General features: G+C 39.4%; 1 protein-coding gene across 4 annotated transcripts in view; it reads right to left on the bottom strand.

The window, feature by feature from the left end:
• Positions 1-27,205, bottom strand: part of gpd2 (glycerol-3-phosphate dehydrogenase 2 (mitochondrial)) — a 147,677-nt gene that overhangs the window by 45,183 nt on the left and 75,289 nt on the right. For all 4 annotated transcript variants that reach the window (XR_007262466.1, XM_048599035.1, XM_048599037.1 and 1 more), the window contains exons 8-10: positions 21,255-21,419; positions 16,181-16,325; positions 14,492-14,685 (exon numbers count right to left, since the gene is read on the bottom strand). Coding sequence is in view for 3 of the 4 variants with exons in the window: in XM_048599035.1 (XP_048454992.1) it covers positions 14,492-14,685; positions 16,181-16,325; positions 21,255-21,419 (504 nt within the window). In the remaining variant the exon portion in view is untranslated. The remainder of the gene's footprint in view (positions 1-14,491; positions 14,686-16,180; positions 16,326-21,254; positions 21,420-27,205) is intronic.

Raw genomic sequence — 27,205 nt, 5'->3', positions numbered from 1 at the left:
CAAAACCAATATATAATACATTTCCATGTCTTAGAATGAAAACGCTTCAGTCTAGATAACACTTCTGTTTCAAAAACTGCATGCATTGATTTGTGCTGTTATGCATTTTGTGCTGGGAGACAAAATATTTTGATTACCTTCATCAACCTTGAATAGTCTAAGGCAATTTTAGGGAGGAATCTCTGCAACATCGGCCTAAATTTTGTATGGGCATGGATACTAGTGTCCTTAATTACTTAGTAATAATGTAACTAGATCAACCTCCTTGATGATAAGCTCTCACTAATTGTGAAACTGAATTCAATACTGGTACTTTATTAAATGAATTAAACTCTTGGGAAATCAAAGCCTTTGCCTTCACTCCTTGCCATAAATTCTACTGATTTCAGGCTGAAAACAGATAGTTTGCAACCTCTGTATGCTATTTAACCGATCCCATAGCTATTTCTCCTCATTATAAAATAACTGAAATATTTTTCAATTTAAGCTCAATCTTGGAACAGAACAATACTATCTAAAGGATGCAGTAAATTAACTCACCTTCAATGGAACCTACCAAACTAAGGCCCTCCACCACCTAGATGCACAAGGGCAGCAGAAGCACGGGACAATAACCAACTCCAACTTTCCATCCAAGCCACCCACTATCCTGACTTGAAACTGTCACTGTTCCTTTATACTTTTTGGATCAACGTCCTTGAACTCCCTTCCTAATATTAGCAAGAGTGTCCCTGCAACTCATGGACTGCAGCAGTTCACAATGGCAGTGCGACCCCCTCATAACGACAATTAAGGATGCATAATAGCTGCTGCTGGCCTAACCATCGATACCCACATGCTGTGAAGGATTATGCCCTCATATTCTCTACTTGATCATGCCAATAGTCACCATGAAATCATTGCACCCTTTTCTGAACTTTTCTATTTGCATAATAACTCAGCAATAAACACCTTCTCCTTTAATGTAAACTCCAAAGTAAGTGTAAGCTAACATTTTCTATCATTGTATTTTCCCCAAATTCACAGAGCTTTACACTACTAGAGGTGGCCAGTTCTTACTTTTACAAAATTCTTATAGCACCAAGGTAATCCTTTTTGTCATGGCATTTCTCCAGGAGGCAGCTGTTGCTGACGAGCCCTCTGGAGCCAATGTCAAGCAGCTTGGCATCATCTTCAAAGTTTTTAATTTGATTTTGGAATGAAAGCATATCTGGCCTAGCCAACATTTATTCCCAATCCTAACTGCCCTTGAGAAGGTTGTGAGAGCCAGCTTGTTGAACATATTGCTTTCTCTGCAGAGGACAGGTTCCTGAGTAGATATACCTGAAGCTTCTATCTAGCATAAGTAAGCTACATTGCAAGTCTCACGGATAATCTTAAATTTGTTGTTTGTATAATTGTTGTTTGACAGCAACTGCTGTCCAGGCGCAAAATCAAATCTAATATCATCCTTTATATTTTCAGTTTTGAAGATATAAACTGATTGGATTAGTACTCTGCCTATTGTGGGGAGTGTGCTATCTTCTCCATCTCTCAGTCATTGGGACGTATGCCTACCTGCTATACCTACATTTCAGTGCAATTGTGGTAGGATTAGAGTTAGAGTTAGACTCAATGCCCAGGGTGCCCAAGGAAGAAAAGGAATAATGGTTATTGTGCTACCTTGGTAGCGTTGTCAGATTAATGAAGATCACGTTGCTCTGATTTGTGGTTCTGGAGTGAGAGGCTGGCATACAATGCTCGCATACCTGCCTACAAGTGAGCACAGAAACATTTTTCCTCTCCCTCTGATACAAACTGAGCAGCCAAATTCACCTCTTTTCAAACTCAAAGATGGTTTTGAGGTCAGTGTCGTTCAAATTGTGAGCTCTTCTGTTCCTCCCTGGAGTTGTTCATCGTTTCTTCTTTGAAAAATAGAGCATTTTCACCTGATAGTGAACTCAAGCAACCCAAATATTTTATGGTTTACCTGCTGCATCAGTCTGCTGCTACAGTCTCAGAGAAAAAAGCCAGACTTAAATTTTTTTAAAGGAAACTCTCTGATATTTTGGTATCCTATCATATTATTTTATCTTTACATAGAATTGAGGACTGGATATCTGTTAAAGGAAACCCAATTGGCTCAGGAAATTATGGTGGATTAAGCTCTGGTAGTGTGTTACTGGACAAAGCCCCAGCTCCATTGGTACATCCAGGGTAACTCACTTTAGAGAATTTTAGTGGCAGTGTCACAATAAAGCTTTCTCAAATTAGCTACATCACAATTCAGTTAGAAGGTACTGTCTAATAAAGTCTCAACAGCAATCTCTCAGAACACTCAACTGCAGAAGAATATCCCTTACTGCATTAGGATAGTATTTTCAATTACCACATCAGCCACCACAATGTATTATGGCTTATATAAGCAAAGATAATAAACTGGTTCCAAAATCTGAAGTTTTCTATCTTGCATTTAAGAATCACTAAAAAAAACCCCACGATATTATATTTTCCAACTGTTCATGCAAATATTTCCTTTGAAAATAAACTAAGTTGAAAGTGTTTTTCATGCTGTTAGCTAACATCATAAAGAGATTTTATTAATTTTTCCACAGTCCCTATAGATTAAGCATTTCCTACTGCACACAGCACTGAATGGACTGGATTTCAATGATGGCTAGAAAAATATTATTTGACATGTATTAAATATTTATAGATGCTAAATCTTTGCATTCAAACTTATTCTCTTGAAGATCAGTGTGAGAATCAAATTTCTAGATATATTCTGAAAGGGAAAGCAAAACCAGAAATGGGCAGAAAATAAGCTGAAGAAAAATAAGATGAAAGAATAATAAATAAAAAGAAAAATAAAGCATGATGTAAATTAGTACAATATTTTCCCTAAAAATGAGAAAAAATCTATATCACATACCATATCACAAAATTCAAATGCTTGACTTTTATAAAGTTTTATGTAATAGAACTTCAGGAAGCGCTGGACTTTGAGACACATAAATGCTGTAAAGCTTTAATACTTTAACAAGTTAGGATTTTATTCGATTTGATTGATTTATTGTCACGTGTACCTAAGAATAGTGAAAAGCTTTGTTTACAAGCAGAACAGAATAGTAAGTAAGGACATACAGACCATCCGGTGAAAATTAAAACCAGACAGAGGCATACTGGTTACATTGCATAGGGCGTGTACTAGGCAAGTACAACATTAGCAAGATCAGCATTATTTGAAGTTAGAGAGTCCATTCAGCAGTCTAATAACGGCAAGGAAAAAGCTGTTCTTGAACCTTTCTATTGCGTGTGTTCAAGCTTCTGTATTTTCTGCCTGATGGAAGAGGTTATAGGAGGTCATTACCAGGATGCGATGGGTCTTTGATGATGTTGGCAGCCTTTCCATTGCAACTGGCACTGTAAATGGAGTCCATGGATGGAAAGTTGGCTTCCATGATGGTCTGGGCTGTGCACACCACCTTTTGTAGTTTCTTACGGTCCTGGGCACAGCAATTGCCGTACCTGGCCATTATGCACCCAGACAGTGTGCTTTCAATGGTGCTTCTGTAGGGGTTGGTGAGGGATCTTGTGGACATGCCAAATTTCCTGAGGCACCTGAGGAAGAAGAGGTGTTGTTGTGCCTTCTTAACCGTCGCTTCTATGTGGGAAGTATAGGACAGGTTGTTGGTTATCGTCACTCCTAGGAACTTGACGGTCTCCACTCTCTCAACCTGAGTTCCATTGATACGATGGGGGTGTGCTCTCTTTCCTTCTTTCTAAAGTCAATGATCAGTTCTTTAGTTTTGCTGATGTTGAGAGAGTGCCTGTTCTCATTGCACCATGTCACCAAGCCCTCTATCTCCTTTCTGTATTTTGACTCCTTATTGTTTAGAAGAATGAGAAATTATCTTATTGAAACATAAAGGATTCTGAGGGACCTTGCCAGGGTAAATGTTATGATGTTTCCACTACGGGGGGGTTTTGAATCAGGGGACGTAGTTACAGAATAAGGGACATTCATTTAAAAGTGAAATGCAAAGAAATATCATCTCTCACAGAGTAATGAATGTCTGCAATACTCTACTCCAGACAGCTGTGGAAGCTAGATCACTAAGTATTTACGGAGGAGGTAAATAGATCTTTGAAATATCAGAGAGTTGAATGTTATGCAGAGCTAGTAAGAAAGAGGAGTTTAGGCCAGAGGCAGATCAGCCATGATTGCATAGAATGGCAGCACAGGTTTGAGGGCCAAATGGCATACTCTTGCTCCTGCTCCTTATGTTTTACTAAGAAAGTTTGAAATGGAAATGCAGATACAAAGGTATCTATCAAAACAAAAATGCAGAATATATTATGTTGCAATAGTTTGGTAGCACAATTCTACAAAGAAATGGAAAGTATAGATTATGCGTAACAGTTTATCTACTGAAAAAATTATCACATCTCATTTTGTAGTTGGCTTGGTTACTGAACTTCTTCTGCATTCTAAATCAAATTTTGCAAGCTTTATTGAGCTATCAACATTTATAAAGCAAATTACCTAAAAACTGTTGACATTTTTACAAAATTAGAATGTTACGTTTTTGAATATTTTAGAAAAACAAAGTTTTCAACAACCTTGATTTTAGACCACAATTCCCACAAATCATGTGTAAAGTCAGCTACATTTTTTTTCCATTGCATGAAAGAAAGTCTTGGAGCACACATAACTGATCCCTGGCATCCTCTTTTATTCCAAATACAATTACTCTATTTACCCATAACTAAAAGGAAAACTTTCAAATAGTATGCTTCCAAATTCTTTACATGGTTTAACTGAGACACAGAATTAAGCAATGTTATGAACAGCTTTCGCAACTAGAGAAAACCCCAAATATAGAGACGTACCACTCAATAACTGACATATATTGCTGAAGACAGATATATTGTCAAAATGTTTCATCTTGCACTCATCAGTACAAATTTAGCAATGCCAAATTTCACAATTTAAAGTTTCAGAGAAAAGGGTGTTGACTGGACAGCAAATTGACTCTGATTGGCCAAGGATTTACCATGGGGAATCAGTGGAAAACTCTAGATTACAAAGCTCTCCAGTAACGCAAATAGAGGTACAGGGCTTAAATATATTCATTTTCTTTGCACAGAAGGCTTGAATGAATGTAGGTCACATCTAGCAAGTGTAATTAGGCATGCTATGAGCTTGACTGATTACCTTGAAATTGGTTAGTAGTGTAGCGATTGGAGCACTTGGGATCAATTAGAACCTTTCAATCCATTTGTATAGATTACAATGTATTTGTTTCCTCGTGAATACAAGCCAAACAACTTTGGCAACACATCTGTCTTTACAACAAGATTCAAGTTTTGTATGACCAAGTTTACCAAGAAATCAATGTGATTTCACACTGAGACGGAGTACAAAAAGGATGGAGTAGTTTCCAAACCAGTGGGTTTTTATGGAGGCTTCTAAAAATGAAAAGAGATTGTGAGTAGACAGTTTAAGAGAGAGAGAGCTACAAGGTATTGGGGGAGTTGGGGTTGGGGGGGGGGGGTCAACACCGAGCAAGTGATAAGCAAAGGTCCCGCATGTACAAAGAACCAGAGTTACAATACTACAATGCACGTGGTAGGTAATTTCACACGTAGGAAGAAGCACAGGACATGGAAAAATTTGATGACTAGGAAATCAACACCAAGTGGGGAACTGATTGAACTGGGTAAATACAGCAAAATAGATGGACAGAGATAATGAGAACTGTACATACTGGAGTCAGAGACAACACAGTGTGTAGCAGGCCAGGCAGCATCAGTGGAGCAGGAAAGGTGATGTTTTGGGTCGGGACCCTTCTTCAGAAATAGATGGACAGGAATTTTTGTTGTCAGAAGGTACGGGAGTTGGAATCAAAACTTATACTGAGTTGACATTGAGAGTTTTGCAAGGAGGACATTATCTAGAGGTGACCAAGGCTTAGCTGTCTCCAAACAGAGGAAATGAGTTAGGAATAGAGGACATATGGGGACACAGGGGATGTTGCTGTGAATATGAAAGAAGACAAACTTGGCAAAAGGCTGGACATGTAGTTGAAAGACTAGGCTCAACGCAAGCATAATATTTACGCTGAAAAGTCTATAATATATCTTCATTATTATTTTTGGAATTTGTGTTTCAAAATAAAGACATGTGAGTCTGAACAGTGACTATATCTATCATTTATCAGAAAGCAGATCACTGCAGATCCCTTGTAGTAATAATGGAAACATGTTTATACTTTTGGGTTTATGACAGGTATTTTTTGTAAAAGGTTCTAGGATTAACCAAGTTTTTTTATTCAGTTAGTTGACAGTTCAGTTCAGAAGCAAGTTAGTTTCTCCCCTAAGACTTCAGGCATGTTCAGGGAAGAAGTCAGCTCAGCAGAAAGGAGTTTGGTTAGAAATCAGCAGGTTATTAGAACTGAGAAATTATAGGTTCTCATGATTGTGAAAACTTCATGTCGGCTGACTTGGAAAGGACTCACAAATTGTCTCCACAAACCACAGCAAGGAAACTGTAAGGAGTCGATTAAAAAAGAGAGCAGAAATGTTGAGAAAAGGGTGTGGTTTGAACCCGAGTCTCTAACAAATAGTGTAGGAAAAAAGATTCTGGATTATCTAGTAAGATAATCAGTTGGGATCATAACTCAGTGAAGTTGCATAAGAGGAAATCAGTAATGGAAGTAAGGACCAGGTGTGGAATTTCTCACAGGCATTGAGCTGGATAATGACAGTCTTGCTACTGTTGAGCTGCAAGCATTTCTTAATCACATATCACTCGATATTGGTGAGACATTTTGACAGCATGGCACAAGTTTTAATCAAAAATGGATAGTAATAGGGATTCAGTTAGGTATGACCAGCATGTACATGGAAGTTGTTCTTTTATTTGTAGATAATACCACTGTGGGGCAAATATAGATGAAGATGAGGCAGCACGGTGGCTCAGTGGTTATCACTGCTGCCTCATAGTGCCAGGAACCTGGGTTTGATTCCACCTTTGGGTGACCGTCTGTGTGGAGTTTGCACATTCTCCCCGTGTCTGCGTAGGTTTCCTCCAGATTCTCCAGTTTCCTCCCACAGTCCAAAGATGTGCAAGTTAGGTGGATTGGCCATGCTAAATTGCCCACAGGGAACAGGGATGTGTAGATTAGGGGGATGGGTCTGGGTGGGTTGTTCTGAGGGTCGGTGTGGACTTGTTGGGCCGAAGGGCCTGTTTTCACACTGTAGGGATTCTATGAGGGAGATTTAGGAGGGCATCTTCAGTCGCGTTTCAGATGACTATCCATAGTCAGTGGAGGAGAGGTTGTTCCTGAAGGTGTGCTAGCTACACTGGGACAAAAAGGACTGGAAACATTGATAATCTAATACCAGAGAAATGTTGTTAATCATTTTGTTTTTGGTGGAAAGGGAGGGTTTAATAAAAAACAAGTATTATATTTTAAGCAGAAAGTAACAAAGTAGAAACTGACAGTATGCTGACAGCAGCTACAGTACTAGTAAAAAGACCATGGTCAAAGTGATGTCACTTGTCATTAAACATAAAATAAAAAAAAATTATATTCAGTTCATTAATGATTAATGATTCACCAGGTCATATGTTTGGATGGACTAACACAGAAACATTGGTGTACACTCCCAATCTTTTTTGTTGGATGATGTGACACATCAGATTACGCTTATTTAATGTGACATGAAATGATCAGTCATTTTAAAAAAATGTACAGTGGGACAGATGTAAGCAGGGTTGCATTGTGAGATAATGGGATAAGAGGATTAATTCCACATGAAATGACATATTAGGCAACATTGACACATTTGCAGTAACGAGTTCTATGTTTGATTTGATTTATTACTGTCACATGTACTGAGGTACAGTGAAAAGTATTGTCTTCCATGCTTTACAGCCAGATCATACAAGTGGATCAGGACATAATGATAAACCTGCCAAGATGGTGCAGAGAGAGATCTACATTAATATTAAAGAGGTCCATTCAAAAGTCTGATAATAGCCGGGAAGAAGCTGTTCTTAAATCTGTATGTACATGTATACAAACTTTTATACCTTCTGCCTGATGGAAGAGGTTGAAAGACAGCATAACCAGGATGGGAGGGGTTTTTGATTTTATTGGTTGCTTTCCCGAGGCAGCGGGAAGTATAGATCAAGTCAATGGATGGAAGGCTGGTTTGCATGTTGGACTGGACTGTGTTTACAGCCCTCAAGTTTCTTTAGGTCTTGGGAAGAGCAGTTGCCATACCACGTGAGTTACTAACATCAACTAAGGAAATAATGTTCATCGATATAAATAAATGATACCCAAAAAGCATTCATGTGAACCTTTCTGAACTCTTAATTCTTTTCAGTCATATATTCTTTTTATATTTAATAAGAAAGCATTGCTACTAATGTATGTGTATCAGGAACCAGTGATTTATTGCAAAGTCAATAAATTGGATTGGGTAGCATAAAAGACAACAATACGCTTTTACATGGTTCCTTATCACAGTAAAACATCTCAAATTGCTCTTCACAATAAATTACTTCTGACACTGTTATGTAAGCATACTTGATGCAGAAGACAAAATTATACAAACTAAAAACTGTAAAGCTAACATAATTTACAGCACCACTACTTCAAACCTGAATGTTGTTAACAGATTGCTAAGTTGAATAACAAATGCTGACTTTGTTGAGACACACTTAAAGGCTTAAAAAGTGATTCCTGATTCAAAACAATAAGGGGGATACAGATTGGATGGTCGTAGAAAATGAATTCTTTTTCCTTTACAAAGGCCAAAAAAGGGAAATCATCATCATCTGAATAACTTCACAAAGGCATATTTTTCATACATTTGATAGTTCTCAACTGTTGATTAAACTAATGAGCCATAACTTGGATTCCATACAGGTCTTCCTGTCGTGTACAAAAAAGCAAGTTCTGGAAAATTGTTGGCTTGCATTTATATGCTAACATATACAACTGCACCAAAGTCTATGAACATCAACATTTAAAAATTTCACACTTTCTAAAAGATATTCCGTTCTTCTATTCTTTTTACCCAAGAACACAATACCTTGCATAATACTCCATCTGTTACTTGTTACCCACTCACTTAACCTGCTATTGACAGCCATATTGAAACAGTGTGCAAGCCCCCCAGCAACAGAAGAATAGGCAGAAGCCTGGCATCCAGGGCTGGCTGTCTTTCATTTCAAAGATGCAGGTCTTGACATGCAAATGGAGGTTGTTAGAGAGAGAAGGGAGATCCTATTTCTGGAAGATGATAGGAGGAGACCATCTATCCAAACAAAACAGACCAGACCAGAAGTAGCCGAAAATGCAAGTAGCAAAATTATAGTTCAGTGAAACTGGATGCATGCCACAAGATGTTTAATGACCTTCTGTGCTCTGGCAAAGTGACTTCAATATGAGAGCCTGACGCTCTATGTGCAACCTCCAGTAGACACACTAGCTGAAGGGCCTGAGGGTGCATGTTGCTACTAAATAGGAGAAAAGTGAACCCTCTTACTGACCTCTCAGCAATGCTCACAGCCTCAGCTCTATTGAGAATCTGAAGCTCTGATGTATGCAGTTTATGTTAATTAGTCGCTGGCTTTATCAGAAAGGTCAGCATCTCTCTGATTTATCATAACTCTTGAGGGAGGGCTTGTACTGAGAGACTGGCTGACATGGAGTAAACAGCGACAGTTCACCACACTGCAGGACAAAGTGAAGGAACATACTGAAGAGAAGGTAAAAAGATGCTGAAAACTGTACATGGAGGAGTTAGAGTACTCTCCTCCCCATCTGAAAGTGCTAAAAATGCAGCTGTACTGGGCAGTCCCAGCCCTGCAGGACCTGCAACAAATCAGCAGCTAATTCTCAACATCTGCTTCTCGTGCAGCCCACAGAGTCAGTTATGGATGATGAATAGCTAAGCACAGCTATGTCACTGGAGGCAGCATTGTCACATCATAAAGAGCTCCCTCTATCAGTGCATCAACAGGACTTTGTGTACACTTATATCGGGCAGCACTGGGTAAATAGTGGGGCACTAGTGAAAAAGAGGAAATGAAAGATGCTGGAGAAGCTATGTCCAGTTCCCCTTGAATCATCAAGGAAAGACACAGAGCTGCTCAGCTGAGCAAAGAGTCCTTGGAGTCCCAAGACCACAAGTCCATAAAAAATAGGAGCAGGATTAGGCCATTCAGCCCCTTGAACCTGCTCTGCCTTTCCATAAGATCATGGCTGATCTGACATTCCTCATGTCCACCTTTTTACCTATTCCCTGTAACCCTTGATGCTACTACTGATCAGAAACTCTCAGTTCTCTACATATGCAAGTCTCAGTTCTATACATATGAAAGTACTTAGAGCCTGGATCAGTACATGGGACTACGATATTGTGGTTTGGTTGAGAGAGGGACAGGACTGGCTGCTCAACATTCCAGGGATTCATTGTGTTGGACGAGATAGGAAGGTAAAGGAGGTGGAGGAGTTGCATTACTAATCAGGGAGAATGTTACATCTGCACTCAGAGGAGACATGTTGGAGGGCTCATCCACTGAGGCAATATGGGTAGAGCTCAAAAATATGATGGGTGCTATCACTCTGATTGGATTATACTATAGGCCTCCCATCAGCCACCGAGAGATTGAGGAACAAAAATATAGGCAGATTATGGAAAGGTACAATAAAAAGAGCTGTCATAGTAGGTGACTTTAAATTCCCTGATATTAACTAGGGCTCCGTTTGAACAAGAGGCTTAGGTAGGGCAGAATTTGTTAGGTGCATCCAAGAGAGTTTCTTGAAACAGTATGTGGATAGCCCAACTAGAGTAGGGGCCATACCGGACCTTGTATTTGGTTGATTGATTGGTTGACCAGTCATGGATAATAAAGGCCTTCTGCCTACCAACAATCCCCTGAGATTGGTTGTCAGGGAACTGACCAGCTTGGTCTGTGAATAAGACAGAGAGAAGCTTGGCAGACCAGAAGACAAACCACTAGGTCTGCAGCAGTCAAATAACTCCCTTTTGCAGTTCTCAGCAGTAAACCACTTTAAACCAGCAGAAAAGCAGCTTATCTTTCCTTTAGCTCATTATTTAATTACCTATGATAAATAGCGATTCTCATTAAGTACAGAAACCTAGTCTGTGCCTTCTATCAACATTTCTCTAACAATCAGGTAGTTTGCGATTCTATACATTTCTTTTAAAAAAAAACTTTAACTTGTATGATGATCCTGGGAATAGTGAGGGCTGGTTTTCAGTGCACTACCCCAGAGAGTCATTATACTCTGTCTTGGGTCATGTAAAAGTGAGAGTAGCTATCCCTTCAAGGGATATCCCTTTTCCTTTCTGTGTTTTCAGTGTTTTCTGTGTTTTCAGGTAAAGAGTTGTGACAACCCGGACTGGTAAAAAATGAAGGCATCATGGTAGCTGCCAGGAAAGTGAGTTGTTGCAGATCAGCTAAGCATTAAGAGAGAGAAAGCTCTTTCGGTTGAAGATTCTGACTGGCCACTCACTCAGTGCCCTGGATAGTCATGTGGGTGCAAATGATGGTACCCCACACCTTTGAGAGTCCAGCAGAGGAATTGGTTTCAGTGCCTTCGGTTTGAAATTGTATACACTGCCCATTCACACAAACAAGGCATCAGTGACCTGCAAGGTAAAACGATATGTTGCTGTTTGTAACATTCTACTAAGGTCCACTGCTGATTTTTAGAAGGTGCCAGAGGTGAAGATGGCAATGCCACAGTGACTTTGACAGCTCAACGGCTCAGCAAGCAATATTACGAACAAGGGAAGACACTTGAAGGTTTTCTGCTTCTGCTTCAAAGCTCACTTCCAATTTGCCTAGATTTTCACAGTCTCCTGCAGCATAGATTCAGAATCATGTATCTTCTTCTTCTTTGGCAGTTAGACACAATGCTTTAGGTATGTCTTCTGTTGTCGTCCCAACCTGTGGTCAGCTTTTCTACATATTTCATGCCCAAGGCTTGGGCTCTGCCCCGACGATGCTGATATTCATTGCTACTCAACTAAATCTCTGAAAACTTTAATCCTATGTTCAGTTGTTGCCTTGCTCACCCCTCAACTGTGTGGTCCCACAATCCCTGGAGGGTTTCAATCCTTCCAGCACACCAGCACATGCAGGGTACTTGCTCTGATAGCATTGTTTGCCAGCCAGGTTTCCCTTTAATGAGCCCACCTAATTTCTGGTACCCTGTGCTACCACCTCCTTGCAGCTGTAGTGTCCATAATGCATCGTATAACCTGTACACGACTGACAATGTTATAAATTGAGCTATGATGAGTTGACAAACTTGTTAACAAGATCAACTGTCCCTTCTCCAAAGCAGGTCTACTGCTGGGACCCATCCTTCTGTCCTGAGCAAAATTGCTGGCAGCAGAAACAACATGCCGAACTGACACACTGGCTGGCAATGCTAATTTTCATATCCATCTCCCTCTTCCCAACCCCACCCAGATCCAAAATCCTGAGCTAACGTTTCCCAGAGATCTGTCCTGCAGTCTTAACCTTTCATCATATACATGTTAAAAGTTGATGAAGGACAAAGAGTTGTCAGAGAGAGCTGTATGTTAAATTTTGCACATGTTTTATAAAGCTAGGAAGCTCAGTATGGAGTGCAGATGAGAATAAGAAGTTACAAAGGGATATAGACAGGCTCAGAGGACAAAACTATGGCAGACAAAGTTCAGCGTGAATGAGTAAATGGTCACTTACTTCTGGGAAAGATAAATCAGAATATTTTCTTAATTATTCCAGACTAGTGACCAAGCAGGAGCAATGGGACCTAGGTACACAAATCACTAAATTCAGTCCAAGACACAATCAAAGGGACTAATACAAGGTTTGCCTCCATCTAAAGGAATTCAAAATTGAAAGAGTGAGCTCAGTTCTAATCTCAGAGGTCCTATAGTGTGCTGTTAATGCCTACCACTGGAATCATCCGATTTGGGCACTGACGAACTTAGACTCCATTATCCTGTCAGTTCTCTCTGTGACAGATGCTGCCTGACCTCCTGATTAGAGTGTTGTATCTGAAGTCAAAAACACTCTGAATTTCACATTTGCTCCATTAAGTCATAAAATTGAGCTACAAATTCTAACTTGTACATTAGAGAGGTAGAACATTAACTGTATATGCTATAGCTGCATTTTTAATTAAAACTATTCACATCACTCCACCTTATATGAATTGGGAATATGAAAATGACAGTAGGTCATTCGATGAACATTTACAACATATTGATTTATGTTTTTAACGTCCTGTTCAATATAAATACCACAGCATATACTGTTAGAAAAACTTGGACTACATTTCAAATGCAACTGTTGTTACCATACTGGTCAGGCTACCTAAAGTGAGGCATTTATCATATTATGAGAGTACTGAACGCCATTTATAAACCATGCCACCAGAAATAGCAGCTCTTGTCAGACTATAATTAAACAGCTGAAATGTGTCCAAGTCTCCAGAAGTGCCTGGGATAAACATTTGCACGATCTGAAGCAGATCGATATGGCCAGCACAGTTTGTTGAAATAATATATCCCTATTTATAAATATTGTTAATTACTGAGGTTTAAACACCTTTGACTGTCTGAAAAGACTCTTAAAATGCAGAACCTTTGACTCCATAGCAAATTTAGACACTACCCCACTCAACTTTAAAATATTCAAATGGACTTCAGACCTGAAAATTCTGAAAAGTGTCATCTAGCAACAAATAATTGATACTTTGATGGGGTTTCCTGTTACCTAAACATGCTGTACCCAAGATATCATATCACCAATGTCTATATCCATCAACGCTTGCATCACTCTTTCTAGTGTGGCTACACACCAATGAATTACAATCAGCTTCAGTTCACACAGAAAACATGAACACCCATCGTCCTTTCAGGCCAACTGGAGATAGGCAACAAATGCTGACCTGGTTGTCGATGTCCAAATGTCGACAAAAAAAAAAAAAGTGCCTGCACTCAGAATTTAAATACATAAGGATAGACAGCGACATGCTTAATTCCCAATAGCGTCCCAAAAATAATACTCCAAAACTCAAGAGTTCACCCAAGAGTGGAGTGGGGCTGGTGTTTGCAGCAAGGGCAGAACCAGTATAAACGGTAACATGAGACAGAACGGCCTTTCCATCCTTCAGTTCCCCTATTTGCAGTGTCCAAGTGGAACCTTGTAATGGGGCTTATCCAAGAATCTTTTGCAAAGCAGATTATCAATCCTCTGTTAACGTGCTGGGATGTTACTTCATTGGGTAACAGCAACTCTTATTCAAAAGAAGACTGTAAATATGCCATCCACTGTTAGAAAATTTAATTCTAATTTCACCACAAAATTAGCTTTTGAATACATTGATATTGCATTTATTATAAATCATTACCTTTTGTTTCTAATTTAGAGATTTTAACATTACTTAAATGCACAAATTACCTTCAACGTCGGAGTTCAGATAATTCCGTATTTCCTTGAGAATAAAATTAATCTCCTCCTCATGGGGTTTGGGCTTAGATGTAACCTCTGTTGGAGTGTCAGTGGTTCCTGCAATGACCACTTTCTCCCACGGTAAGAAAAATATAACTCTGCCATCACTAGTTGCTGGGTCAAGCAGTCCCATGGCTTCAGGGCTGTAAGGGTAAAAGTTAAACTTACTTTCAAAATAAGTTGCCTGCATTCGAGTCACTCAATATATTAACTGTGAAAAACATTGGGTGTATTTGGTTCTTAAAATATCATCACCAGTTCCTTGCTCAAGTAACAAACAGCACAATAGCTACTAAAAATACAGCCAACTGGCAACTTTTACCAAAGTGTTCAGAAAATAATTAAATCCCAGAGTTAGCTGCCTTACACAGAGATATTATTATAATTTACCCAAATAATTGTTCAAGGAGAACAATTTGTATTTGTTTTTAGAACATAGCTTTTTCCCTTTTCTTTCCCACTTTCCTTTTCGTGTGAAAACAAAAACCCAAGAAATTACATATGCTGTAACAAAACAAACTTATGTTTATCTTAATTAAATAGCAATTTGCTTCCAGTGCTAAGGAAAAATGTCATCTCCTTATTACAGCATTCAGCTTCTTCTTAGATAAGCCAATTTTCCTGCCTTCAAGCACCCTTTCTATAGCCATTCCAGTTGTTATTCACCTGCTGCCTAAATAAATGTTTCCTGATTGCCACCCTAAACTTTCCTTTCTCAGTCCTGAATCTCTGACCTCTAAAAAAAAAATCTTCAAAATCAGCAATGAATTACTAAATATCTGACACTGCCATAATCCCAGCGAATTGGAATGGAAGATTTTCAGACTTACTGCATTACATCAATGGTGGTAAAGACTCTGCTGTCCTGTAAGATTCTACAATTCTATGATTCTGAGCTGCGGCAAGATTTCATTCAAATCCAAAATCACTCATTTTGTTTCCCAGCATCATTGTATAACTACATATGGCAAACTGTTCCATATCTCATTACATAAACTGAACACTTGAATATAAGCTATGTAAATGACTAATTTTGTACAAACTGTGCTTTTATAACAGAAATTATTCAATATTGCCAAATGCACCTCTGTCAATAATGTTTGACATTAATATCCCAAATTAAAGTTAAGATAACAATATGAAATAATTATCTTTAATAAATCAGTTACTTTCAAATGAATGATTCCTTGAAGGTTTTTTGTACAAAACATTTTGCGTATTTCGATATAAATTTCGAAGGATAAATGAAACAAAACTTGAAAAAGCAGCAAGTTGATTGCTATGAGTTAGGTAAAATCTATGGGATTTATTTTACAGATTAGACCTGGAAGTAAATTAAACTACTTAAAAATAACAAGATAAACCGTTCCAACCACAGAGTAATTATCTTCGTTCACATTACTTTTTATTTAGATTACATGATTATCCACCTTACACTCTGATAGAGGATCTCTTCACACCAGAGCACACAAATTGATAGACTTTCACTTGCAGTGTAAAGTGGAAGAAAGTAGAGTGCATTTCACGACTGTGTTGTAGCTAGTCCACCGTTGTATAACAGAAGTCCAAGTAAACAACATTTGTTTGGGGGCTTTGAGAATTAGTTTTTTAGATGCCTCTAATAATATATTTAGTTACCTATAATAACCAGGCAGGACAATGTGCACACCAGAACTAGGCTGACAAATTTTTTCCACGTTCTCATCATCCATTTGACGCAATGAATCTGTGAAAGGTCCTGTAGCATTGATAACACACTTCGCTTTCACGTCAAAAAGTTCTCCTGCAAAAGAAAAAAAAATATTAATGAGGCAAATGTCTGTACTGTCAAACTCATACTTCTGAATTTTTAACTTCTTGGTGAAAAAATCTTCACAATGAAGTGGAAAAATTTGTGAGTTGCTAGCTTATTCACCAACCTACTAGTCAAGGAAGCTTTAGACATTTACATTGCAGCTCCATATTATGGTAAACCAATTACACCATCTTTATGTGAATTGGTATTCATTGAAGTTATAACAGTTAGCAACAGTTGAGTTTAGTCTTAATGACAACATGTATGATAAATAGATGGTGCTTCCATGGGATCCCCGCTACACTGAGTTCTTGCAAACATCATGGTTGGGTTCCATGAAAAACATATCCTTGATGAGATGACAGCTTAATTCCCACCCCTCACATATTATTTAATATGCAGGTGATACACGCGCTATATTTGAATCGCATGTGTAAGAAATTCCTTACATGTCTTAATGGTCCCCATCCTGTGCTAAAATTCACCTCTGAAACGAAGCAGTCAAACTAACTCCCTTTCCTTGATGTCTTGGATGAGAAATCAGCAAACTCATGAATGATGGTGTTTACCTCAGATTGAAGGTAAGTACCTCAAAGGTTTCAGCAATAGCTGAAGCCAGCTGTTTCAGAGTGCTTTTATGCAGCAGCAACACAAGTGGTGATCACAACTCACAGATCCTACCATCAAGCCAAAAAGACAGTTCACCTATCACCCAAATGAGTAATGTGGTCTAAGAATTTCCATGCCAGTGTGATGCATGGTATGTATGAAGAATAGAAAGACTGGCAGATCATATTAAACAGCATATCTTTTGACCATTTGCAAAATGCAAGGTACTGACTGTACCCAACCAGCCATGCTTGCAGAACTCAAAACAATGTCAACATTAGCTGTGCTTATGTGATTGGAAAACATTTGCTAACTAATCCTGAATTTCCAAGTAATTAACCAATAAAGGCCTGACAATCAGGTTCACAGTTTGGTACACTTACAAGCGCATTAATTATTATACAGGGCCTTGTTCTTTGCAGTCAGAAAGTGTACACATTGTGCCTGCTTCATCTCAACAAAATAGGTGACAGCCATTTTCTCGTTCATTTTCCAGGGTAATACGTTGACCAACCACAGTCAACCTGCTTGGTTTAAAATTTAATCAAAGCAATTAAGTGGCATAATCTAACTGGTAGGTTCTCCATGGAAACCGCTGTCTAGAGACCACGGGCTAACCAATCACAACTCTCTTCGCACACAGGATAAAACATTGTTTTTCCCTTACCAACGATATTCTTGTGAAATTGCCGTCTGCTGTCTCATCAATGATAGATAGAACGATGGAGTGCAGGCAGGTCCATGAGCATATCCCACAGACAGTGAATGTACTGGATCGGAGTCTCCACAGCAGTAGCCATCTGTGCATGGAGGCAGACAGATGCACACATACTGGAGCCAGCACAGTACTGCTAACATTGGCGAACTCCTCCATCCTTTGATCCAGCTTACCAACCATCTCTGATAAACCTGCCTCTTGTTCCTATGGTTTTATTTCAGTTTGACAAAGCCATTAATGGCCAAGAGTATTGGACTGTCTTCTGCCTGGGGATGAGATGGCACCTGGTCTCTGTCAGATCTGCATGTCTAAGACCTGGGGCATTTCTTCCTCAAACAGCTGTGGAGAAATCAATGATGTGCTCACCAGTATGTGTTCTCGAGTCTAATCTAGAAAGTGTACCCACTGTAGAGAAAGATTTTCAGCTGCTACATTGTACAGGTGGAAGACTTGCCTGTGAATTTGCTGATGGTCCAGTGGTTACCGCCTCAGAGGTGGAGATGGAGCTGAGGTTCACTGAGCGTCACTAGTGTCCGCATTGTTAAGCATAAGGGATAAATGTTTGTACAGGTTAAAAATGAGTTAGTGTTGGTGGAAAAGGGAGAACAGTTCCTCATAGTACAATGGAGCTTAATGGAGTTCTTCGCCTTCCCAAATGAGTGCCTCTGTTCGTCTAGCCAAATTGAACATCTTTTCTTCCTGTGGCAAGGGGAGCCGTGTGTCCGAGGTACACTATGGGTTTGCACCCTCTCGGAACAGTTCTGAAACACTTTTCCTACAGTGACACAAAGACAAGGTTGAGTATGATGGAAGTGTATGGGAGAGTCATTAGTATTAATGCTGGGGCAGAAGTAGTGAGGCTTGCCCAGTGAGTGAGTAGGAAGCATAGAGGGCAGGAAAGGTGAGTAGTTAGGAGAATGACATAGGTGAGAACCCATGCAATAATAAGAGACAAGGACCTGAGGATGTAGCATCAGAGTAAAGGGACAACACTTTACAACTGATGAAAAGGAATTTCTTCAGTCAGAGGGTGATTAATCTGTGGAACTCCTTGCCACAGAGACCTGTAGAGGCTAAGTCATCGAGTGTGTTTAAGACAGAGATAGATAGGTTCTGGATTAGTAAGGGAAACAATGAGGAATTTCCCTTCTCCTGATGCACGTTTCTAGGAAACAGACGCTAAAGAGGCCCCCTGCAGAATCAAGGAAATGAACAGCAGATGATTGTGTCAAAAAAAAAAGTCACCAGGGGCCGTGGTGGACTGGCTGCCATAATCTCTTTTGAAAAACACTCTGTTGAGAAATGGGAAAATTCAGCCCAAAGTCATGAATCAAACAGTCTTTTCTAGGGTAACTGTAGCAAGCATTTAGCACTAATCAAGAAAAGAGGGCTTCATTCGCTTGGGTATGCGCACAGTTTAGAAGGTGACGACATCCTCAAGTATATGCCATATGGAAAGATAGCCCATGCGAAGAGGCTACCAGGACCTCCAAAGCTCCAATACAAGAGATCATAAGAGACATGAAAGCCCTCAACATCGTGACGAAAGGAGAGAAGTGACAATCAATGTAAATGGCAACATGAGCTATGGGCAGAAGTTTGCCACCACAATGACACCTAAGTTTAGAAGCAGCAGCACTGCAAACAAATCGTCAGCAAAAATCGCCCTCCCAAGCCTACACCTGTTAGGTAAAAGTCCAGTAAAATCTGAGGCAGGCAGGTAGTACAATTAAATTATCAGCAACCCACATCTTGAGAGCAAGCATTCACCTGCGCAAAACACCTTTAATACAAACTGGAAGATTTTTTTTTGGAGTAGATTTGTAGCTCAGGTTGTGGGTGTTGAGGTTGGTTGGCTCGCCGAGCTGGTTTGTTGTTCCGCAGATGTTTCGTTACCGTGCTTGGTAACATCCCCAGTGCAGCCTCTGATGAAGTGTCGGTGTGTTTTCCCGCCTGGCTTTTAATCTCTGGGGTCCGTTGCGATGGATTGCCTCACTTCCGGGTTTCCTCCATAGTGGAATGTATATGGGGTCGAGTTCAATGTGTTTATTAATAGCATGCTTCATGGAGTGCCATGCTTCCGGGAATTCTTGTGCCTGTCTCTGCCTAGCCTGTCCCAGGATCTTGGGGTTGTCCCAATCGAAGTCGTGGTTCTCCTTGTCCATGTGAATTGAGATGAGTGAGGTTGCACTGAGGATGTTACCAAGCACGGTAACGAAACATCTGCGGAACAACAAACCAGCTCGGCGAGCCAACCAACCTCAACACAAACTGGAAGAATTCAAATGGAGGCAAGTTTGAATTCTCCCCTCACCCCACCCCACCTCAATAATACTGTTATAATTTCTCATTTAATTTATGTGGTTTTGAAAACAACACTGGTCAAAATATATAGAATACATAATGGGTTGGATGGATCTAATATGCTAGACAAGCGAATTGGGTAAAACTGGATCAGAGTTGGTCCCAATAACATGCCAGGATGTCTGAATGGCTTCTGAAATAGAGGATTTATACTTCTGACATGACCATATCATAACATTAGATTTCATTCACTTTACATTCACAGTGAGGAAACCTAATTAGTCTTTTCTGACCTTAAGTTTAATGGTTATTGATTTATTCTACCAGCATCCTTCCTCCCATCTGTCTTGAACCAGCAATCTCTGGGTCATGCTTCCCTAGGTATCCTCAGGTACTTTGCCTAAGTGTCCACTCTAAATATCCAAAGCAACCACTGTGAGCAAATTATGATGAAGAACTTTGTTGCCAAACTAGGATCTCATCTCAGTCAATACCACACATCTATGCTATTCAGCTAAGAGTGCTCAAAAGCAGTCAGAAGCAGGAACCTGGGTGCCTCTGCCACCACAACCATACAAATGGCAAAACTTAGACATGGCACAGGAACAGAAAGGACAAGCAGTGAAAATGGAACGGTTCCATTTCCCGCACTGTTAATACCCAACAGCAACACACCAGTGTTGGGGACAGGTAAGGTACATCCTTGATTCAGCCAAGAGCTTAATGCATTATCCTAATCAGGGTTCTATGGTATCAAAAGGACCCTAACAGTATTTTAATTGGGTCCCACATTGGGAAGCCACCTTGGCTTTCATTTCAGGCTGAAACTGATTTGTAGACAGTGAGAAGGATAAATGAAATAAACGACCTGTATAGGATTAGTAGTAACAATAATTTCTTGGATGCAAGACAGTTTCAGGCATGCTGAAGTGCTTTACAAAACCAACTTCTTTTTAAGTATTTACCTATTGTCATGTTTACAATACAACTCAAATTGGATAGCTTTTTCACCTCCCCAAGAAGTGATATCATATTTGAATACAGCTCCAATTTCAGACAAACATTTATGCCAGGGCAAGTTTAAATTTCAATGATAACGAAAATAGCAACTTTTGCTACAAATCATTTACAGATTTAAATGCCTTCAGCTATAAAATGCATTCATATTAAATAGACTAAATAAAACCTGAATTAACTACACTTAAAATTACTCATCTATATCAAAAGGTAAAGTAACAACACTGATATTGAAGCAATTAACAGTCTTTAAGGTGACACATACATACCTGTCTCAATATCCCTGCACCTAGCTCCACATATGTATTCTTTATTGGTGTCTGGGTCTCTGGTTTTCAGTAGACTCACAGCTTCAACGTAATTGGCAATGGCAGCACCGTACCTGGCAGCAGTCAGAGCGATAGTAAGGTTCATTCGTGCATCGTTGTGTTGTCCTGCAGCAGTGGGCAGATTCCGAGACAGGACATGAGTCACCTCAAGCCACTGACTTGTGGTATGGAAGTGTGTCAGAACAGATCTGTCACATCTGTCCCTGTCATTTTTAATATGTCTCATTTTTAGCCAAGACCTAGAATAATAATTCTAAGAGTAATTTACAGCACTCACCACTTTAAAGGCCCCAACAGTGTCAATTAACAATCCCTGTAAGCTACACAACATGAAAGGATTTTGCTAAGAAATATTTTGGTGCTGTGATTCATGTATAATTCCTTTAACTGTTTTAGAAAACCAGATGTGATCTATCTCCTAAGTCAAAGGTCATAAGTTCTTCAATTTAAAGCGAAGAATTTAAAAAGATGGAAATGAACAAAGCTTAATTAAATTAGCCAGTCATTCTTATGTATATCATTAAAGATTTAGTGCAGAAAAATCCCTGGCAAAAGAAAAGGGAGAACAGAAATGATTAATCACATTTAATGTCAGTGTCTTGGGGGATTTCTTCTATTTATTATTGCAACTGAAGTTAACATCATGAATGTTGTGCTGTGAGCAACATTGTTCTGCATTGCAGGGGTACAGACTCCATATGCCCTGAATTGATAATAACTAGGAGCTAGGTAACTTATAGTAAGGCTAACACTACCACAAGCGAACAGTAATTTTACCAACCATCTCGTGAAAGATGAAGGGAAATTTTTGTAATCAACCGCTAGCAATACTGAATTTTGCCATATTTGGTTAACACGCAGCACACAGTATTATTTGCATGATTACTAGTTACGAATAGAAAGAAATGTTTAATTGGACTACACATATTTAGCTTGACCGAATTTTTCTGTTAAACCGGTTGCAATTTGTCGTACAGTTTTTTAATATTCAGACAAGTTATTCATAACCCTTTCTGGTACAAAGGATAGAAGGCATGTATCTGAACTAGAAATTAAGCCAACATGTGTGCGCTGATAAACTTGTTCAACGAAACAAATACTATAAAGTCATTTTATTCTTCAAAGCTGAAATTGCAAGCCTGCTCAGTAACTCATAGTCAGTTCTCACTTAAACTTTTGATCTTAAATCACAACTATTTCTTTCTCATTTTACACTTCTACCCAATTAAAGTAATAAACTTTGAAGCCTGTGAACTTTGTTCATTTTTTAGAAAATACAAATTGTTAACCTCTGGTCATACTTCAAGTTGTAACTATTCAAACAAGTAATCTTGTTAAATAAATAAAACTAAAGATATTTTAAAGGTTTAGTAAACCAGATAGTAAAGATTTCTCGTGCAGCACTCTAACAAAATACATAATGCAGTTATACATATAACCATCAAGTCAGTGAGCAAAGCCAATTTAATCTGTGGCTCCCCCTGAGGTAAGTATAGTTCAATGTCCTGCCCCCACCCCAACCTCAGCCATAATCCCCATTTCCTTAAGGAAGAGAGTGCATTGAAGTGAAGAAAATTCTTCACTGCAATAAAACGATCTAAAATGACAGGGACAATAATGACAATGAATTTCATGTCTCCAAGTCATGAGTTTGCAATGCTTGACTGGGCTGACTTGTCCAATTAAATTGTTGCAGGTACAGCGGGAGACACTGTTATCATCTGCATGCTTGTGGGGATGGCTCCTCTGGGCTAGTGAACTGTTGTGGAATGCAAACCGCTCCTGTTTTCTTACATGAAGACAACCTAAAGACTCGAATGCACATATCTAAGCACAGGAATATACTTCCTGACAAACACAGGAAGACTGTCTTGTAAGATTGTTTAAGCTCCACATCATACAATGTGCAAATAACTGATCCACCAAGAAAAGCGCATCCAAATACCAAGAATCCTTGCAATGCCTTCCAAATAATGTGTCTTCTTTGATTTTTCTTCAGCTGCATGAATGAATCTGACAGATCACTGCTCAGATTTCAGTCACATTCCATAAAAAAAATATGTTGCCTTTTTGCCTTCCAAGAGAATCCAGATATCAACAAATGCTAAATGAAGTCTGACAAGTACCCCAAAGAAACAAAGTAGTGAGTTTGCGGCTACAGCGGAAACCTTGAATAAATGGGACATGCTGTATACACCAAGGCTAACAACTAACATATGCTTTGCTTTTCTTATGCCAACATAGAGCACATCTACCCTGCAGTAAAGTAGATTCTTTCATTACTCTCTGGTCTGTGAATACTGCAGCTTAGAAGAGAAATTTTCAATGAAAGCTTTAATTAATCCAGACGCTATGGATTAGCTATTGGTTCTTAACGCCTGGTACTAGAGTTCAAATCTAGTTGGGACTAAAATGGTGGTGGGGGGAATTGGGTCAGTCAGAACACACCAAAAATTGCATATATCCAATTTTGTTTGCTCTACTTTACCCCACAACCTATCTGACTTTTTGCTAGTTGCTGCTCTTAGGAAATCCTGGGTGCAACAGGAATAGATAAGAGCCCCTGGAGATAGAAGTAGAATATTAGCATGGGTAGAGAATTGGCTAACGAACAGAAGACAGACAAAAAAACCAAAAGAACTGCAGATGGTGGAAATCTGAAATAAAAACAGGAACTGCTGGAAAGTCTCAGCAAGTCTGGCAGCACCTGTGGAGAGAAATCAGAGTTAACGTTTCATATCTACTGATGCTTCTTCGGAGATATGCTGAGATTTTCCAGCAATTTCTGCTTTTGTAATAGAAGATAGAGTTGAGATAAACGGGGATATATTTTCAGGATGGTAATCTTGAACTAATGGAGCACCAAAGAGATCAGTGCTGGGGCCACAATTATTTACAATATATATTCGTGACTTGGATGACAGATGTGGATTATACCATTACCAAGTTTGCGGATCACACTAAATTGGTTGAAAAACAAATAATAAGGATGGCACAAACAAACAAGCAATCTGCAGTGGCATACAGACAGATAAAGTCAGTGGGCAAAAACTTGGCAAATGGAATATAATGCGGGAAAATGTAAGATTATGCACTTTGGCAGGAAGAATAGAAGAGCTGAATATTATTTAAAAGGAGAAAGACTGCAGAAAGTTACAGCAGAGAGGGATTTTGTAGTCTTCATGCATCAATCACAAAAAGTTTCTTACAAGTCTGGCAGGTAATAGAGAAGGCAAATAGAATGCTGGCCTTTATTTCAAAGGTAATAGGGTATAAAAATAGGAAGGTCTTGCTAAAATTATACAAAGCACTAATTAGACTAAAGCTGGAATGCTCCTATGAACAATTTTGGCCCCTTATCTAAGGAAAGAGGCACTGACGTTGCGAGCAGTCTAGAGAAGGTTTACTAGGTTAATCCTTGGTAAAGAGGGGCTGTGTTATAAAGAGAGTTGCAGTATGTTAGACCTGTACTCATTGACATCTCGAAAAATGACAGGCTACCTTATTGAAACATAAAAGACTTTTTAAGGACTTGACAGTATTAGATGCAGGAAGGTTTTTCCCCTTGTGAAAGAGTCTGTGACCAGAGGTCAGAATCTCAGAGTAAGCAGTTGCCAATTTAAGGCAGAAATGAGGAGGAATGACTTCTCTCACAGGGTAATGAACCTGTGGAGTTCTTTACCAGAAAGGGCTGTGGACATTCAATACTAGATCTGTAGAACTTCTGCCAAATAAAGTCTGGCAAGCGTGTGACCACGATCGTCAAGTTCTGCACCAGACTCAGATTCCTAGCGACAGATACCATTCTTCTTACTGACGCACAACTGAGACTAAACCAGATGATTCAAAAATTTGCTATATATATTACCCAAGATAAGCTTCTAATCATATATCTACACTAAAACCAACTATTTCCATCTCTGAGATATTACCTAATGTCGCTTCAACTTCAACTCATCTCCTGCTACTGAAACTCTTTTTTATCTCTGGACTTGATTATTCAAGCATATTCCCGAGCAGTCTTCTACATTATGGTTTCAGTAAATTTGGGGCCATGCAAAGCTCTGCTGCCTCTCTCCTTATTGCACCAAGTCCCATTCCCCTTGTCCCTGTTATCTCTGACCTATTTAAGTTACACAGTGCCTTGATTTCAAAATTTTCAGCCTTGTTTTCAACAGCTTTCATGGCTTTGCCGTTCCTATTCCCAATCTCCTCCAGCCTAACAGGCTAACTAGACATAAGACTTGAACATAAAGGAGCAGAAATAGGCCATTTGCCCATTGGGTCTGCACCACTAGTCAATGAGATCATAGCAGATTTGATAAATCGTAACTCCCCAAAGAGCTGCCTTATCCTCATAGCACTTGTTCCCCTTATCAATTAGAAATCTGTCTATCTCAGTTTTGAACATAACTTAAATATAACTTAATAACTCGGTCTCCACAGTCCTCTGCAGCAAAGAATTCCACAGATTCAAGACTCTGAGATTAAAAACAAATTCTCTTCTCTGTCTTATATGGGTGACCTCTTACTCAATGATGCTGCCACCTGGTTCTAGACTCTCCCACAAGGGAAATAACCTTTCTGCATTTATGCTGTCAAGCCCTCTAAGAATCTTATGTATTCCAATGAGTATAAGCCCAATCTACTCAAATTCTCCTCATAAGAAAATCCCTCCATACCCAGAACCAACTCAGTGAATCTCCAATGGACTGCTTCCAATGCCAGTATATCTTTCCATCGATCAGGGGCTCAGAACTGTTCACAGTATTCCAGCTGTGGTCTGACTACTGCCTTGTGTAATGTTAGCAAGACTTCCCTGTGTTTTTTTTTATATACTTCATTCCCTTTGAAATAATGACCAACATTCCATTTGTCTTTACTATTACCTGCTGAACTTGTATGTTTGATTTTTGTGTTGATGCACAAGATCTATAGCTTTCTGAGTTTCTTTATTTAAATAATATTCAGCTCTCTATTTTTGCAGCCAACTGCATAACCTCACATTTTACCTCATTACACTCTATCTGCCAAGTTTCTGCCCACTCACTTAGCCTGTGAGTATCTCCTGTACAGTCTTTTGTGTCATCTTCACAACTTACCCTCCCAGCTATTTCTTATGTCATCTGAAAACTTGGAGATGGTACTTTGACAAAGTCCCACATGGAAGAACGCTGAAAAGAGCCCATAAGATCCAAGGCAATTTAACAAACTGGATCCAAAAATGGCTTACAACTAGGAAGCAAAGGCTGATGATGGAGGGTTGGTTCTGTGATTGGAAGCCTGTAATCAGCAGTGTCTCACAGGGATCAGTGCCGGGACCCTTACTGTTTGTTATTTACAAAAATAACTTGGATGTGAATGCAGAAGATGTAATTAGTAAGTTTGCAGATAACACAAAAGTTGGTGGTGTTCCTGTGAGTAAGGAAGATGGTGTCAGACTACAGTCTGGTAATTATTGGCTGGTAAATTGTCAGAGCAAAGGCAGATGGAATTTACTCTCAATACGTGCAAGGTGATGCATTTTGCAAGGTCTATTAAGGGAACAACATACACAAACAATGGTAGGTCCCTAGGGAGTATGGAGGAACAAAAGGACATTGTTATACGAGTTCACAGATCCCTGAAGGTGTCAGTACAGGTGTACAGGGCTGCGTAGAGGAAATATAGGATGCTTGCATGCATTAGCCGGGTGTAGAATATAGGAGCAAAGAAGTCTTTTTACAACTTTATGAACAATTGGTTAGGCCACAGCTAGAATTCTGTCTGGAGTTCTGGTCATGACACCATCAGGAGGATGTGAGTGTCCTGGAGATGGTGCAGATGAGAGTCACCAGGATAACAAGGTGCAGAGCTGGATGAACACAGCAGGCCAAGCAGCATCATAGGAG

Source organism: Rhincodon typus, chromosome 7 (assembly GCF_021869965.1).
Source record: "Rhincodon typus isolate 14 chromosome 7, sRhiTyp1.1, whole genome shotgun sequence".
Classification (NCBI taxonomy): domain Eukaryota; kingdom Metazoa; phylum Chordata; class Chondrichthyes; order Orectolobiformes; family Rhincodontidae; genus Rhincodon; species Rhincodon typus.
This window is presented reverse-complemented; position numbering and strand designations above follow the sequence as displayed.